At 38.6% G+C, this 18,422-nt stretch overlaps 1 protein-coding gene across 7 annotated transcripts in view; it reads left to right on the forward strand.

The window, feature by feature from the left end:
* The window catches only part of GRIP1 (glutamate receptor interacting protein 1), a 308,504-nt gene that overhangs the window by 214,897 nt on the left and 75,185 nt on the right, over positions 1-18,422 (forward strand). For all 7 annotated transcript variants that reach the window (XM_042468137.1, XM_042468139.1, XM_042468138.1 and 4 more), the window contains exons 5-7: positions 3,611-3,694; positions 5,489-5,564; positions 7,912-8,057. In XM_042468137.1, the coding sequence (XP_042324071.1) occupies positions 3,611-3,694; positions 5,489-5,564; positions 7,912-8,057 (306 nt within the window). The remainder of the gene's footprint in view (positions 1-3,610; positions 3,695-5,488; positions 5,565-7,911; positions 8,058-18,422) is intronic.

Genomic DNA, 18,422 nt, shown 5'->3' on the forward strand with positions numbered 1-18,422 from the left:
AAAGTTTGAGCAGGGAAAGAATGGGTTTCTACTGTAGCTGTGTGCCTCCCTACAACAAAGAAAACAGCAGCTGTTTCCAAAATCCATTACTAGAAGTATGTGCGAACAGAAATCAGAGAAAAGGGGGAAGGTGAATAATCCTGCCTCACCAGCTACCCTCAGCATGATTTTATTTTATTTACTTTAATTATTGTATTTTATTTTTAAAAAGCATAGATCTGTAAGTCTGGCCACCAAAATGGAAACCATAAGGCAGACAGAAACCAGTGAAAGAAAAATATCATCCCAGAATGCACTTTGGAAAAAAACTTTCAAATGGTCTCTAAAGAGTTCAAAATGTTTGTCTTTACTTATATAAGGATTCCCTGACCTGGTTGTTTCATTTCACATGTGCATTTTGTGAGTTTGGAATGAAAAATTTGCTGAAACTTGTTGAATGGCCCTTCTTTTTTGTGAAATACGAACCTATCCCTATTATTTCCATGTTATTTCTGCCTCTGAAACCAAAGTCTGCTACATGTCTGCTTCATTAAGTGAGGTATACTTATATATGTTACTGATCTGATAATGTGCAAAAGAGGACAAAGCTGTATGTTTATTGCTCTATGTCAAACATTCTGACATTCCAGCCTTAAGATTACATAAGGGGAATGTTGATGTAGGTTACCTGTTAAAGCAATACTGTTATCCATGAATTTGGAAGCTTAGGTGACCAAGCTGATGGATTCTAGGGAATTCCTAACAAATACAGGCTACCTGACAAATGCAACTGGATTTGAAAATGCCTCAAATAAGGTGCTGGAGTGAAAGAACCAGACCTGTTTCAATGGATAACTTTATATTTTTCAGTCTGTCCAGCTGTAAGAATTAAAGGCACAACCCGGCACACAGATTCTGAAAGCAGTGGTGCAAATGCATGTCACTGTGTGCTAAATTACAAATTTAATTAAATCTATTTTGTTTTAGGTACTGATGGTTAAATTAAATTTGTGTGTTTATTAAGACTGCCAAACTGCAATGCTCTATTTATGATGTTATTTGGTGGCTGCTGTGAATAATTAAGATTTGAGATCTGAATTAGGGGATTTTTGATTAACTAAATCAACTGAGCATTAAGCAAACTTAATAGGTTAAACATATTTATTTTGTATCAAACAACTCTGTTTGCTCTGTTATATTATGTTCAATATATGTGTGATTTTTGTCCACTGAATTGAAAAATGAGTTTGTCACGCTACATTACAGTTACAACCATAACCATTCATGTAAGTTTTCAGAAATTCTGACCTTGTACTAGTGTAGTGGTTAATGATACTGAATGATAGGGTTTTATAATGCCTGCAGCACCAGCTGGGAAGAGAGTGGATGGTAGGGGCTGTAACCACACACAGATAGATCTTGGGTTAAGGATGGGGGAAATTATTTAATTTTTTTAATTGCAAATTTTGGACTCCTGCCACCAGGCTGGGAGATTACAAGTTCTAGTCACAATTTTACTGGCCTTTCATAAGTATGGTGTGGCATAGGGTGAGGATCCAGACACTTGCCACCCATCTGTTGGCCAGTTTGCCATCCCAGTCCAACTGCTGGGATTACTGTTGGGAGTGAAATGAAGGCCTCACATGGGCCCATTCCACCACATTGTTTGGTAGGCAACTGTGTCAAGCCACTGAGATAGATTATCATTCCCCCCCCCCCCCCGATCCCTGAACACTTTATGGAAGAGGCAGGCAACTGTATGTAAGGGGTCTGGGGGCCAGTTTTCTCTTTCCCAAGTCTCCACCAACTTGCACCCCCCAACAGTGCACCAAATGTCTTAAGCTTTGTTGGAGATCTTCCCGAATGACAACTGGAAGTAATGTAAAATGGCAAATGAAAGTAATGTTCCAGTACATTTGGGGGAATCTCCTTGAGGGTTTTGGACAAAAACTGCTTGAAAATCACATGGGGTGTGTGAGGGAATATGCAAGACTGATGAGGGCTTTAGAGGCAGAAAAATTGGGGTCCATGGCCACATTTTGCCCACTCCAGTCTTTTGGGAATGGCCTTTAGGAGGCAAGATGCCTCTTTTGTAGCATTCTTCCAAATGCATTGAGGCCTGTGTCTTCAGCACCTCATCAGGGAATCCTCAGAATATGCACTGCTCCCAGCTAAATCTGCTTCAGTTGGAGGTAGACCAACCCGCCAGGCTTAAACGTCCTTACTTCTTAGCTAGTAGCCAAAAGACATTTTCATAGTGCCAACTAGTAAGCTGCTATGGAATCTATTCCATGTTTTAAGCCGAAGTTTAAAGGAACTATCTGAGATGCTAGATCTATTTGAGGGCAAGGTTCAGGCTTGGTTAGCTTCTTACATTTCAGACTAAAACCAGGATCAGATTCACAATCTCACTAACATGGAAACAAATAGCCATCAGGACTTTCCAATCCCATTTAAATTCAAGAGCAAAAAGTTAATAGTCCCATTTGGTCTCAGCTGATGACCAGTTTTTAGGAAGAGTGGGTGGAATGTTGTGACATCCAGTGTAAAAATGGGAGAGGGAGACTCTCTCTTAAAGCCTCAGACTTCACCACCCCCAACTTGGATGGCCAACTTCTTATGTGTCCAGGTAACACTGGGGAATACAGGTGTTGGCAGGGGAGAGGGCATAGCTCAGTAGTAGAATGCATGCTTTGTATACTGAAAGTTCCAGATTTAATTCCTGATATCTCCAGGTAAGGCTGGAAAAGACTCCTACCTGGAGAGCCACTGCCACAATCAATAAACAATACTGATCTAAATACAGGCTGGGTATCCTTTATGTGAAATTCCAAAATACTCCAACATCCAAAATTGTCTACATGGATGGCTGAGATAGGGACAGCTTTGTTTTCTGATGGTTTTTTGTTTCATGTACAACATTGTTAAAATATTGTGTATAAAATTACCTCCAGACTATGTTTATAAGGTGTATACAAAGCATAAATGAATTTCATGTTTAGATTTGGATTCCATCTCCAAGATATCTCATTATGTATATGTAAATATCCCAAAAATAAACAAAAACAAAAAACCCCAAACATTTCTAGTCCCAAGCATTTTGAATAAGGGCGACTCAGCCTATATAGACCTAGGGTCTGACTAGGCATGAGACAGCTTCCAGTGTTCCCTCCACAATTTGAAAGCAGCAAAACTCCCTCCACTGCCCTCACTCATAGAGCAGGATGAAATAAGATGGCACCTTAAGTATAGGCAGTCTGGCTAATCAAACCTTAATCATTCATAGGAACACATGGAGAAACCATGCTTTCAAAGAGAGGGGGGCAAGATTCTTTGTCTGTGACTCAAGCCTTAAGCAATCTTGATTCCCTTATGGCTCACTAACACCTTCATAGTTTTTAAAATAAGATTATGCCATTGTTTAGATTCAGAGTGTTTAGATAGTTGTGGTTATCTGTTGAAATCAGAGTAGGTCTTCTTACAGAAAAGTAATTGTATTAATGTCTGATTATTCCTGTAATTTAGGTGTAAGAGTTTCATGTTTCCTGAAAGTTGTAAATAATTGATTTTATTGTAAAATTTATGGTAAATATTAATTTTGTTGTTATGTTAAAAACATTTTATCTTTCAGCTGTTCAAGGTTCAGGTGTCATTTTTAGAACAGTAGAAGTCACTTTACATAAAGAAGGAAACACTTTTGGATTTGTAATAAGAGGTAAGTTCCCCATTCATATTGGTTCTCAAAGTTTTTAAGCTAATCTCCCTTTCTATGCTTAAACTGCTTTTGCCTCCTCCCCCCCCCCCCCACCGGCACCAACAACTGTTACAGTAGAGCTGTAGATCAGAGTAAATATCCTTGCACATAATTAATGCAACCGGGGCTAGGACAAAATATTTGTGATTACACACCCTAAATCTGGATTCAGGGAGGTACTACTGGGGAAAAAAGGTCAAACCAACAGTGTCTGATGTTTCAAACTCATGCCCAGATGATAAACACATGGAAGAACAGTCCACAAAATGATGGAGAAAATAAAGCTTTGCCTTTCTTAGGATCCTATATGCCTCCTTTATTTCTTGTCCCGCCAAATTAGACTATTCCGCAGTTTGAAGATCACTTGTATCAATATCTAGACCAAGGTCAGCAAGGCAAGGATCAACACTTGATCCTTGAACTTTGTAAAAAAAACTAAATAAAGCTATTATTCTAAACATTCAGAATAAACATGGCTTTTTGTGGATTTTTTGGACTATGTGGCCATGTTCTGGAAGAATTTATACACACATACACACATACGGTATCCTCCGGCATATCCTCCCATCCTGAGGCCTCACCATTCAACAACAGATCAACATGTAAATCACTGCCTTCCAACCAAGGGTCACACAGTATACATACCCGACTCACTTCCATGCCACCTTCTGAAGACACAACCCTCTGAAGACACCAGATGCAGGTGAAACATCAGGAATAAATTCTTCCAGAACACAGCCACATAGCCCGAAAAACCCACAAAAAAAATTGGATGCCAGCCGTGAAAGTCTTTGACTTCATACATAACAAACATGATCAGCAGTCTGCAGAAACAACAACAATGCATCAATAGCAGACCAAATTAAAAAGAAAAAAACAATTAAAGGGCCCTTTCACAATACAAAGGTACAGCTCTTCAACCCCATTTTAACTGCTTTGGCTGCATCCTATGGAATCCTGGAGTTTGTAGCTTGGTGTGGTACTAGAACTCTTTGGCTGAGATTTCTAACTATCCATCTCTAAACTTCAAATCCCATGATTCCATGGGATGAAACTATAATAGTTAAAGTAGATTCTTTGCACTATAATTGTGTAATAGGAAAGGAGCCCAGCTCAGATAGTAAAACACAAAATAGCAGCAAATTAAAATATTGCGAGAATTAGAAGAAGCAAACCAACTGAAGAGGCCACCCCAAAAATTTGCCCAAATAGAAACTCTGATTAAAAATATAATCTGTCACATTAGCAAAGATAGAACCAGACAAGTATCATAAGGGGTAGAATTCCAGTGTTATCTGTCATGACCCTGTTAAACTTGCCTCAGATGGTGGAATCAGAAGAGCTCTTCAGAAGATCTTGGGATTTGTGCAGGCTTAAATGAGAGAAAGCATCTTTTCAGATAGACTTGTTTCAGGCTATTTTGCTTATTTATGCATTGTTGTTTTCAACAAAAGTATACTAAAGGTTCTAAGCTGAACATTACAGTATTAAGAACTTGTTGTAAATACAGACCATCCAACTGAATCTAATAGGACTTAAGTCACAATTAACTTTACCATCCAGTGTCCTAGATTTTGAATAATTCACCACTAAAAACCCTTTAAAATACCCTCCATGTAGTTTAGTGTTTGATTGGGATGGAGAAGAAGATTTTCTCTGTCAATGCATGCTCCAGGTTTTTCAAGATGGTTAGTCTTTGAATGGATTTTTATACAAGAAATAGTAAGAAGGTGTCTATTTCATTCTCTTTCCTAGGTGGAGCACATGATGACAGAAATAAATCTCGTCCTGTTGTAATAACATGTGTTAGACCTGGAGGGCCTGCTGACAGGTACAATTCATCTTCTGCAGTGCACATTTATACACATGCACACATACACAGGCACATGAAGAGAAAAACAGAGGATGAGGGGAAAGTATAAAAGATGGGGGGAGGTACATCTTAAGGCAGACATCTGCAAAGGACGATAGACACATTCAAGTCTGGTCCATAGAAACTTATAAATTTTACATTTAATTGTAATAACAACAATGGGCATTGCATGAGACTACATAGAATGAATTTTGATTGAGGCACTCAGCCTGTTGTATTAAGGAGGGTTTCCTTTACTTACACAGCTCAAGGCGTCACAGCTCAAGGGGCATTAGGTAGAAGGAGCAGATAACATCAGAAAATCTGTGATGGGAAAAAGGGTCACAGGACTAAGTAATGTAGAAACTACCAGGGATTGCTTTGGTCACAATCCCCCCCCCCTCCAACACACTGGGCATAGCATGAGACTACGTGGAATGCATTTTGATTGAGGCACTCAGCCTGTTTTATTAAGGAAGGTTTCCTTTACTTAAAGAACCCTTTAAGGAGGAATAGAACACACAGTATAGTGTGTGTTTAATTCTTTTCATGTAGTTTAGTCTCAAAATATTGTACATTTCACTGAGTTACCTTATTTATTCATTCATTTATTCATTTTATTGTATTTGTATCTCACCCTTTCCCAAAATGGGATTCTTTTTTACTCTTGGAAGAAGTGTTCTGTGATAGTTTAATTAGATATTTGGTAAATGTATGCCAAATCCCAATTTTTCTTTTACAGATTTTATTACTGTCTTACTCTAAAAAACATTCTGCCTCTTCTGTTTCTCCTTCTCCCCATAGCTGCTACCATTGCTATATCCATCCAAACCCCAGGCCCAAATCTAACATGAGGCAGAATGAGACAGATGATGAAAGAAGCAAATGGTGGAGGGCAGGCAGTGCCAGCTGATGGCTCTGATGTAAGTGTGGTTGGGAATCCACTGCTGAGCTTAGTCTAAACTTTAATTGAGTTATCCAAGGTGATGAACCTTATCCCCAAAATAGGTCCAGCATCTTGGATAGCAATTCAGACTAGAGTGGATTCACAACCCCACTGCCGCATGGGATCACCAGCCAACAGAGGAAACACTAACAGCCTCCCGTCCATGCAACTCTGTCATGACTAACTTAAGACCCATTTATTTTCTTTTGCCTACTTCTTGACTGTGTTAGTCCCATGGACTAACAAAGCCACACAGTTCTGTCATGACTAATTTAAGTCCCATATATCCCAGCTTCGTGTCACTTTGACTTTTTTATAAAAAGGCTTGCATGTAGTTTACCAGTATGATTCAGTTAATGGCAAAATAATAGCCATTCTCTTTTTTATACATGATACCTAATCAGTTTTTGTATAAGAATGAGAAACAATGACACTGTTTGCATCTTTTCTTAGCTAATCAGCCTTTTTTATGATTAAAAATGAAATGTTAAACAAACTTTTGCAAATACACATTTAACATCATGCTTACTTATTTATCCCTCTCTTCATGGCATGTAAGGTATGTAAGTACATACCTTTAAGGTATATAAAGGGAGCATTCACAAGGGCAGTTGGCACTCTCCACAGGTGCCCATGCAATATTTTATGAAGACATAGCACTTTTATAGCTAATATAAATAGAGAAATGGCTAAAGGATCTTGTACCCTGCTCCCAACAAAGGTGTAATTGCTATGTTGCCATCTAGATCTGCTTCAGAGACTTTAGATCTTGGCCATAAAGCAGTGTGGCTATCCTGTGAAGTTTATGTAGCATTCTGAAGGTGACCGACATTTGATTCACAGCTAAGAAATCCATTTCGAATGGAAAAGTTAGCAAAACTGGAGCCTCAGCATCTTACAGATGTAGTGTTCAGCCTTTTATATATAAACTGGTTTCTAATGTCCTCAGCCAAAGAAATCAGTGTTATTTTGCTACCCTATATATATAGCAGATATGTACAGATATATAGATATTTCATGCTGGTTCTCTTATTACCTTCATACACACCCTTGTACAAAAATATATTGTTCCTCCTTTGGGCTTTCCAGTTATTGCAAAGTTCAGACTGGTAAGAGCATGTGTGTCTGGGGGGGAGTGGGGGGAGGAATTGTGACCCAAGCAATCCCTGATAGTTTCTACATTACTTAGTCCTCTGACCCTTTTTCCCATCACAGGTTTTCTGATATAAGCTGCTGCTCCTTTCAAATGCTCCTTGAGCTGCCACAGAAAATCAGGGCAGTTTAGCTGGAAAGGAGTGTTAGATGGTGTAGCATGTGACTCTTACCTTCAAATTGCTTTAAATCAAATTCATATTGGTTGTTCTTTCAATCTTCTTTCAGAGAGGGCACAATCAAACCTGGTGACAGGTTGCTTAGTGTTGATGGAATTCGGCTTGTTGGAACATCACATGGTGAAGCCATGAGTATTCTCAAACAGTGTGGGCAAGAAGCAACTCTCCTGGTAGAATATGACGTCTCAGTGATGGGTATGTTTAAATGCTGAGTTTTTGTTCTCGGAGCCATCTGTGACATTTTACTGTCCATCCTTTAGAGGCTACTTGGACAATGATTGTGACCTGTTACGCCTCTAGTAGCACAGATATTCCCATCAGCAGCATCTCATTAATCTTTCTAGGTTCGTGGAGAGGTGAACAGTATTTTATTGTAATTTAGAGTCTGGTTATTTCATGGTTTTGTAGTTTGAAGGCATATCGTTTCTCCTATCAAGATTGCAACTCCCTCTGTGACTCAAGGGAGGACCACTTATACAAAGTATGTAATGGTATGTAGGTATTTATCCCAGATAAGGAAAAAGAAGTACTTACAAGGTATGACATAAACCTTAATGTCTTTCCAGTGACAGTAAAAGCTGTATAGTCTATGTCCTGGGAGTATTGTGTGAAGCAGCAAGATGCAAGTTTCTTCTAACATAGGAATGTATCTAAATATATATAATTGTTCCAGACAAGCAGCCATGAATATGTCTCAGTTATTAAGATTAACTATAACAATAACAACAACAATGTTTGTTTATTTATATAGTGCCATAAATTTACATGGCATTTTACAAGCATCATAAAAATAACATGTAACATGCCAATGGCATACAATCTAAAAGTCATAAAATATAAACTATACAGAATTAATAATAATAATACATTTTTATTTGTATTTTCCTGCCTCTCCCAGGTGGATCAAGGCGGAATTACAACCCAATACAATATACAAATACAAATCACAACAATAAAAACAGCACTATAGTACAATAGAATATAAAAATAGATAACAATTAAAAAGGATACTATCAAAGTGATGAGGAGAGAGATGTTTCAATCTAAGTCAAAGAGGTAGAAGAATATGTCTTATAAGAGATCAGGTGGGTAAGCTTGCCGGAAGAGATCTGTCTTAACTGCCCTCTTAAAAGCCTCCAAAGAGGTAGTGAGACAGATCTCTTCCGAGAGACTGTTGCAGAGTTTTAGAGCAGCTGTAGTAAAGGCTTTCTGGGAAGTGGAAGTTAGTCTGGTTGTGTGTAATTCCCTGATGTTCTAAGAATGCAGGGCACATTATATAGGGAGAGGCGTTTCCGCAAGTAACTCAGGTCCAAGCCATGTAGGGCTTTAAAGGTAATAACCAACACCTTGTATTGTGCCCAGAAGCTAATCGGCAGCCAGTGAAGATCTTTTAAAATTGGAGTTATGTAATTAAACCTTGATGAACCGGTGACCAGTCTAGCTGGCAACTGAAGCTTCCAAACTTGGTACAAGAGTAGTCCCATGTACAGCGTGTTACAGAAATCAAGACGAGAGATTACCAGAGCATGTATTACTGTTTCAAGGTCCTTTCGGTCCAGGTAGGGACGCAGTTGGCATATCAACCGAAGTTGATACCAAGCACTCCTGACCATCGCATCTATGTGAGATGACAACTGTAGAGACGGATCCAGGAGTACTCCCAAATTGCGAACTTTGTCCTTTAGGGGAAGTGTGACCCCGTCCAGGACAGGATGACAAAGTTCCTTCCATAGACCTGGGGTACCTGTCGCGAGTATTTCCATTTTCTCTGGATTCAACTTGAGTTTGTTTTCCCTCATCCAACCCATTACCAACTCAGTTATGCAATTAAAAACAAACTGTAAAAACTACTAATACATATAATCAAATATAAAATTATAAAACAATATTAAAATACAGTTCTAAATGCTTTAGAGAACTAGAAAGTCTTTAATTTAGATTTTAAATGATCAAGAGAAGAGTTTGTCTGCAGATGTTCAGGAAGACAGTTCCAGGATTACAGTGCAGCAGGTGAAAAAGGACAAAACCAAGCCAACAAAGAAGAAACCCTTCGCTGGGTAAGAAGCCCCAACCTCCTGGACCTCAAAACTCAGACAGGATGGCAAGATGAAATAAGGACTGACAGATATGGGGGAGCTAGGTTGTGTAAAGTTTTAAACATTAAGAGAAGAATCTTGTACCAAATCCTAAAAGGAATGGGTAGCCAGTGAAGAGATGCCAGAAGTGAGGTGACATGATCAAAGTTACGAGCTAAAAAGATAATCTTAGCAATAGAATGGAAACCAGAGGACTAAGGTGGGACAATGGGAGCCCCATCAAAAGATTGCAGTAGTCAAGGCGGGAGATTCCACATTTTCAAGATTCTTCATTTTATATATAATAATAATAATATTTATTTATTTATACCCCACTCTTCATCCAAAAGGCTGTCAGAGTGAAATTGTTAATTAACTATTTCCCTGCTCTCAGGCTTACAATCTAAAAAGACAAGACACAAAAGGAGAAGGGAAGGGCAGTGGGGAAGGGGGAAAGTCCAGCAGATCTTCTCTTTCTCTGTATCTCCTAACTTTCTTTAAAGGCTAAATAACCTGGCAACTGTATCTGTCTTCACTGAGAGTGTGAATATTTTGTCCTTAATTTCGTAGGCCATGCAAGTTGCATATAACAGCATGGACTTTATAGCTTTTTCATTTTCCATTGTAGGCCTCACACAAGGTCATCAACTGGAAGATTAAGTGCATTTTCTTATCAATAAAGGATTTAAAGTTCTCTTCAAGAAGAGGAAAAATATGAGGCAAATCAATCGGCTTTGTGAGATAATACCTGCGGGATTCTTTTCCCTGTGATATCCAACACTAAATCTGATTATTTGGTACAGCAGTATAACAATTACTAGATAATGATGTGGGTAGGAGAACATGTACCTATATGGAAAACTGGTGCATAACTCTTAAAATTTTCATATGAGAAATAGATTGATCTAGTGTTAGTCAAGTATTCTTTATAGCAGAAATACTAAAATGCAACTAGCATAGTAATATTTATAACAAGTTACATCAGAGATTGAATGAAGAAAATTTGCAGCACAAGCAATCTTCCAATCAATTGTTGTTTGGAATCTGAACTTCTTTCTCCCAGCAAACAGATGCAGTAGAAAGTTTCCCTGCTGAGATAAAATCTTAAGTAAAATAATAAATGGCTAGGGGATCCTTAAGAAGCTGCCACCACACTTCATATACCGACATTTCTGCATTGCCCTAATCAGCACACAGAGACATCTGTTGATATTCTTTTGTTATAAACCAGTGTGCTGTTTTCAAGTGAAATGTGTCAGATTTGGCAATTTGGTCATTCTCATCCAGCTACTAAAGGTGTTTTTTCTCATAGTCTCGGAAGGGATCGCCCATGTTGCTTTTTTATTCAATGTTCAATTTTGTACTGCAGAGAAACATAATTAATTCTGTAGCCTGATTGTTTAGAAATGTATATTTAGCAATATTCTCTCTTTCTGAAAGTAACTTAGATCGCTATGCATGGTTACAAGTAAAGCACCACGCAAAGGATAACATGTTAGATTAAAAAATGCTCAACAATATTTTAAAGTATATTTTTAAAGGTCTTTAAACAGTTGAATAAATAATAACATTTTCATTCGTAGTTAAAATGAATGGATATTTGTGGCATGTGAACCTCCCAGGGAGAACATAAAATGGAAATTTATAGGTAAACTAAGAACACAAGTGGATGGGCAAGGGAGTTGTGTTGTTCTAATCTTTGACACTATTTCTATTACAGATGAAGAGACCAAGGCTCAGTATTAAATATGGATAGAAGCTAATTTTAGTTCAGGGCAGAGCTTGGAACTTAGATTTGAAAATTAAATCAATAATGTTAAAGATTTAGAAACTGGCAAATGAATTCACTGTCATTAAAATTAATAATTAGAATTGTTAAGTTGTTGTTGTTACTGTTGTATGCCTTCAAGTCATTTCTGACTTGTGGCAACCCTGAGGGGAACCTATCACGGTGTTTTCTTGGCAAATTTCTTCAGAGGGAGTTTGCCATTGCCATCTTCTGAGGCTGAGAGATTGTGACTTGCGCAAGGTCACCCAGTGGCTGAGATAGGATTCTAACCCTGGTCTCCCAGTGTCTTAGTTGAGCACTCAAATCACTACACCACCCTTGCTCTCTATTGTTTAATTAGTTAAGTTATTGTTAATGAAGTTGCAAGATAAAACTTTACTATGGGCCAGACCATGGGATTTACAGAGAATAGCTCAGAGGTTGTCAATGTACACCATTGTGGAACACATTTTGTTATTGGCTCTTTTAAAAGGTCTCTCTCTCTCTCTCTTTTCCTTTTAAAGTTCCCTTCCTCTGACCTAGATTTTTTTTCCACACATGGACTGCAAAGCCATAATATGATTGTTGCCTGGGATTAGTGGAAGTCCATCACAGCTGGCAATTGTCAGGTTGAGAAACGCTATCTGAAAACATGAGCTCTCATCTGACAACTTCTTCAATTTACTTTGTCACTCATCTGCAGTTCTTTTTTCTTTCCACCCCACCAACATGTTCACTCCTCAAGTGCCTTGCATGTTAAAGGTTAATAAGGAGTGACTTTTTAAAGTTAGAGCGCACTGATCCACCAGGAGTGTCAATAGCTTGTTGGCATATCACATAATAAAGCCATGAGTATTCTCAAATAGTTGCAAGAAGCAACTCTACTCATAGATATGAAGTCTCAGTCATGGATATGTTTAAATGCTGAACTTTCATTCCAGGAATCATCTGTGGCATTTTACTGTCCATACTTTAGAGGCCACTAGAACAATGATTGGTCAGTGAATCAAGGTTACAGGATTCTTATACTTAATTTTTTCAATCTCTAAGCATAAGCAGAATGTTTTTATGCACAACTAAACCATCATATTCTTTCTGCCTCTCCACTCCCACTCAAGAAGCATTGTCTACAAATACCAGTGGTAGAGTACATGTTCTCTATGCAGAAACCAGGGATCCCAAACTCAATCAGTGTTTAAATTATCAGCACTACTATTCTCTCCACTAATCATACCTTAATTATGGCATAAATTATGGCAGGGGAAGGTAAAAAGCAGAATGAGAAGTGTTGGGAAAGAGAGGGAGAAGCCAACAGAGAAAGACATGGGGGATGTATTTGAGGAAAACATTTTACTTAATTATCAAAATATATAGCAATGTATATTGTGTGTGAAAATGTTTATAAAAGGATTAATTGCAATTCACCACAAAGATTATACAATATAAATCAGTCTAGGATATACTGTATGTGCTCATGTATAAGTCTAGAAATTTTAGTCAAAAAATTTGCCCCAAAAACCTAGGTCGACTTATCCACAAGTCAATGTAAATACTATACTTTAACTCCTATTAGAAAGGAAACCACCCCTGGTGAAAGGCAAGAGTGCAATCTGTACTGGAAGCACTGACCTCCTTCTGCTCTCTCTTCGATCCAGCCTCTTGTGTGAGCCAAAACCATTATGCCTGACAGAATTTTGTAGGTTCTGTGGTATTGTTTTATTTTGCTTTTTCATTTAGATCCTTTGTTCCATGTCCCTAAGTTTTACCTTCAACTTAAGAGTTGTATCAAAATCCATAATTTTGCCCCAAAACCTGCCTTAGACTTATACATGAGATTGGCTTATAGTCAAGTATATACGGTAATCAGTAGAGGGGAAGTTCCTGAAGAGAGTTACAATGCTCTTTCCTCCCCCTCGGCCATTGCTCATAAAGACTCCAAAGATTTTCCTTCCATACAGACTCATGGGGGGCACATCTGTCTTTGGCCTTGGCTGTTTGAGAGTCATAGGGGATTATCACACAGAGGCACTTCCTGTCACTAAAATGTCAGCAAACCGTTCCTGAAGTGTTCCTAAAGCATGAAGGTGTGATAGCCAATTATGCTTCTAAATCATCATTGAGGCATCCTGCTTCTCTCATGTCTTCAAAGCATTCACGGAGCAGCCATTTCTTAAATAATGGAAGTTCCCGTTATTCAAGAAATGGCTGCTATGCAAATGCTTTGAGTATGGGAGAGAAGCAGGACCAGCTATCACACTTTTGTACTTCAGGGACGTTTTGCCAGTGGTAAGCCTCTGTGTGAAAAAGGCCTTAGTGCCCTGCTAAGCAAAGTAATCACTCCTCTCCAGCCCCATTCAATTCCAGGACTCACTTTTTTCTTCTTTTCTAGCTGCTACTTCTTTGTTTTTAGCTTCTTCTTTTTTTCTTTCTCAAACTCAGCTCCCCTGCTCTGACCTCAACCTCAGAAAGTTCTCTCTCTCTCTTTCTGCCCCCTTTCTGTGCTGTCATCTGAAAACAATCACTGAGATTAGCCTGCCAAACAGCAGAGCCATATGATGAATTTTCTTCAGTTCTAATATTTCTTCTGCTTAGGCAGGAAGCCTGCCTGTTTTATTGAATGTGGAAGCACCCATCCTAACAAATTCTACTAATCCTCATTTTTAGCTTCTATGTTAATTGGAGAATCTAGTGAATTAGGTGAAATTGCTAAAATCAAATTTTCAAATTAATAAATCAACTAGTTAATTAGCAAACTAATCCAAACTCTACTACCAAGTTAAATTTGTACGATATTATAATAATAAAGGCTTCTTATAGATATTTTTATTATGTTCCAACAATATTGTATAGGTTATATTCTTACCAAATCAACAGTAAATTAGTTTATTAATAGAAGCTAACTAATTAAGTTTCTTCACGCTCCACTGCATATACTGCTTTCAGATTATGTGTTTCTTACTTATCTACAAATATTAAGTCTTTAAAAATTAAAGGGAATATTATTAGCCCATCCATTTGTTGTTGTTGCATGCCCTCAAATTGTTTCTGACATAAGACAACCCTAAGGTGAATGGATCATGGTGTTTCTTGGCAAGATTGGTTCAGAGGGGGTTTGCTTTTGGCTTACTCTATAACTGAAAGAGTGTGACTTATTCATAGATGCAAATAATTCCATTACTGCAGTTGTGTCTTACCTTTGAAAAACTTTAAATCCTCCCCAAAGATATGTAAAAACATGTCTGTTTGTATACTACAAACTTGCAAATGGCTCTGACAGGTCCAATTAACATTTCTCTCTAGCACTTCTGAAACTAAAGCCTCATTAAAATCAGTTGCATAAACATTTGTTCCCTGTAGGAGACAGACTGTAAAGGTGAAATGAAATTTAATTATTGCCAAATAAGTACAAATAAAGTTTCATTATCTAAATTAACAGAGGGAAGGTAAGTCATATTGTTCCGAAAACTGTTTATGTTACAATAATAGGTTTAAGCTGTTCTCACTTCCCCAAGCAACACAAGGTTTCAGAGGCAATGCTCTGTATGTGTGTGCACATGCACTTTCAAGTTGCCTGACATGAATTTATGGCTACCTCATGAATTTCATACAGTTTTCTTAGGCAAAGAATATTCAGAGGTGGTTTTGCCAGTTCCTTCCTCTGAAATGTAGGCCTGGGACAGATGGGCCCTTTGTGGCATGGCAGTGGTGCAACTAGAGTTAGGGACTGCACGGCAACCGCACGGTCCCTAACCCTAGCATGTACTGGCAGTGCTACAATGGCAGTGCACTCACAACATAACAATGGCAGTGGGGAAAGAACCCAGTTTTCCCAGGTTCTTTTTCCTCTGGAGGGAGGCTGCACAGTTTGGCGGCTGCGGCTTCCATTTGGAAGAAATTAGCCCGCCGGCAGGCCACCCTTTTCGGGCAGTTTGTACCACGCCATAGTCTATAAGACCTTGTATTAATTGGTAGTCTCTCATGCAAGTACTATCCAGAGCTGACCCTGATTAGCTTTCAAGATCAGACAAAATCTCATGAAATAAGATTTTCCTTTAGATGAAAAAAGAATGGATCACATGCCACTTTAAAACCAAGCAATGGTTGAACTTTTTGCCTACATATGTAAGTTCTTCACTCCTTTCTTCATTCCATACCTTTATAAGACAGGAAGTTGCAAAGTACATAGTTAAACTCTAGAACTCATAACTATTAACTTGGATGTCTTTAAAAGGGGACTGAATAAATTAATAGACAATGGGGCCATCAGTGACTATGATTCAGGTTTGCTATGTGCCACTTCCATTAAGAGAGGCAGTATGTTGGGGAGTGCTACATGGATATTGTACTTACCTCCTGCTGATAAGGTTTCCTTGGGACACTGACTGACCACTGTGTGAACAGACTGTTAGACTAGATAGGTCTTTGGTCCGATCCAACAAGCCGTTCTTCTGTCTCTTATTAACATTAGTTTTCAATTTCACCTGGGTAGGGAGAATATAATCATCAAGAAAATAGTTACCAGCTTCAAAACAAGTTAGGATATTTTAAGCCAACTTCAATGTGTAGTTTAATTCAAGGATGGAGAAACCATGGCTCATAGGCTACATGTGGCCCCTTAAGCCATTTTTAAGAGGTGCGGGTGCCAGCAGGACCCTCCAAGAAAGGGCATTTTATTTTATTTTATTTTACTGCAAGACATGGAGGCAATTTTGCCATGCTTTGTTTATTTCCTAATTTTAGAAAGACCTTTCCTGGTCCTAAAATGTCCAAAACACCAAAGAAAGAAAGAAAGAAGGAAAAATTCCCCTTCTTGGCCCCTATGAGTCTCGGGGACCTTTTTAGTGGGAGGGGAGAACCAACAGAAGTTAAAAATTGGAAAGAGGGGTGCTACTGCAAAGTGCGAAAAGGTGTAAAATATGTAATTAGAGAATGATGATGATTTAAAAAAAACCAAGCATTTTACACTTATTCAGAGTTCATTCACCAGTCCTGAAAATCTCTTCCAGTTCTTTTTCTAACTGGTCTTTCTTTTCTTTATTCTTTATTTTAAAGCCTTAATGGCACTGTTAGTTCAAGTCATGTCTCCTGAGTTCCTTCCTAATTGAAATCTGAATGTTCCCAGGTTTTCATTTTTATGAGGACATGAATCATGCACCACACACACTTCTCCTCTCCTTTGCTACTAACAAGTTTCTTATATAGCATTTGTAATATTGTAGTTGCTTTTAAATACTATACTATTAGCTTCTCCAGTATTCTGTGACCTTGGATGTGACTCGTCAAAGTCGCTACCAAGTAAAGAACTTTGCAGTATCCACTTACAGCTACGTGGTATAATAAATATTTGGTTAATCCATTGTCCCAAGTTTTTTCTTATTTTTATCTTTAACATGTACAGTGGGGTCTTAGTTTCCACTGAGGCTTGGTTCCAGGACTCCTGTGGATACCAAAATCTATGGATATGCGATTAAATACAATGGAATAGTAAAATGGTGTCTCTTATATAAAATGGCAAAATCAAAGTTTGCTTTTTGGAATTTTTTTTTAGTATTTTCAAGTTGTGGATGGTTGAACCCGTGGATAAAGAATCCATGGATATGGAACACCAACTTATATCTTGCTTTTCATTTAAGGAGCTCAAAATGATACATGTGATCTCTTCCCCATTTTTTTCTCCTCACAATAGGCTTGTGAAGTTAGGTGGAGAATAGACTGTCCAAAAAGGACGGTCTCCCGGCGTCTAGCTTTGGTCCGCGAGGAAGCCACAGCCTCCAGACTGCAGGACTTCCCCATGAATCAAAAAGAACCTGCAAAATGATGGTTCTTCTTGCGGCGCAGTTATGACGCCGCAATGCGCCAGTGGCGCACTCGCAACATCATAATGGCACTGTGACGTGCGGATGCTATGCATCCATCACATAATGATGGCGGTTCCTTTCTGTACAGGGTGCCGCCATTTTGATGCCCTCGTCATGTGCGAGGGGCGTCTAGAAGCGCTGCCCATCTGGACTGAGCTTAAGTTAAAGAGAGAGGGGCCTGGCCAAAGATCACCCAATGAACATAACAAGGTGGAGATGTGAACTTAATATCTTCATTCTCCAGCCAAAATTCTAAGCCAGGGATGGGCAACTAGCCTTCCAGTTATTTTTTGAACTGCAAATGCCATCAGCCCTAATCTTCATAGTCTATGGACTTCGAATCAGGCCCATCTCTTTTTGCATACAAGATTGTATGTAGAAAGAAATCTGATGTAGCAAAATAGTTAAGGAGACTTCCCTCCCTCTGCAGTTGAGCTGAGAAAAAAATAGGCAATGATAGCCAATAGTATTAGGGAAGGGATACCAGAAGAAGCAAAAGAAAGAAGAGGAAGAAATGCACTGGAAATGAGATGTACCATTCCATGATAGCAATCGCAAGTACATTTCTATACCGTTTATCCGTGCACTTAAGCACTGCCTAATTAGTTTACAATGTGTAAACTAATTGCCCCCAACAAGCTAGGTACTCATTTTAGTGACCTACAATGGACGCAAGGCCTGGAGTCCTGCCTGGGATTGAACTCACAACCTTGTGGCTGTAGTACTGGCATTTAACCATGGCTCCATGATAAACCTCCCAGTATTGGTAAACAAGTGCCTAAGCTTCTGGTAAATAAAACAAGGCAACATGGTTCAAATTCCATGCAAATGATCAAGTCTCTATGTTTCTCCTAAACCT

This window comes from Sceloporus undulatus, chromosome 5 (genome assembly GCF_019175285.1).
Source record: "Sceloporus undulatus isolate JIND9_A2432 ecotype Alabama chromosome 5, SceUnd_v1.1, whole genome shotgun sequence".
Classification (NCBI taxonomy): Eukaryota; Metazoa; Chordata; class Lepidosauria; order Squamata; family Phrynosomatidae; genus Sceloporus; species Sceloporus undulatus.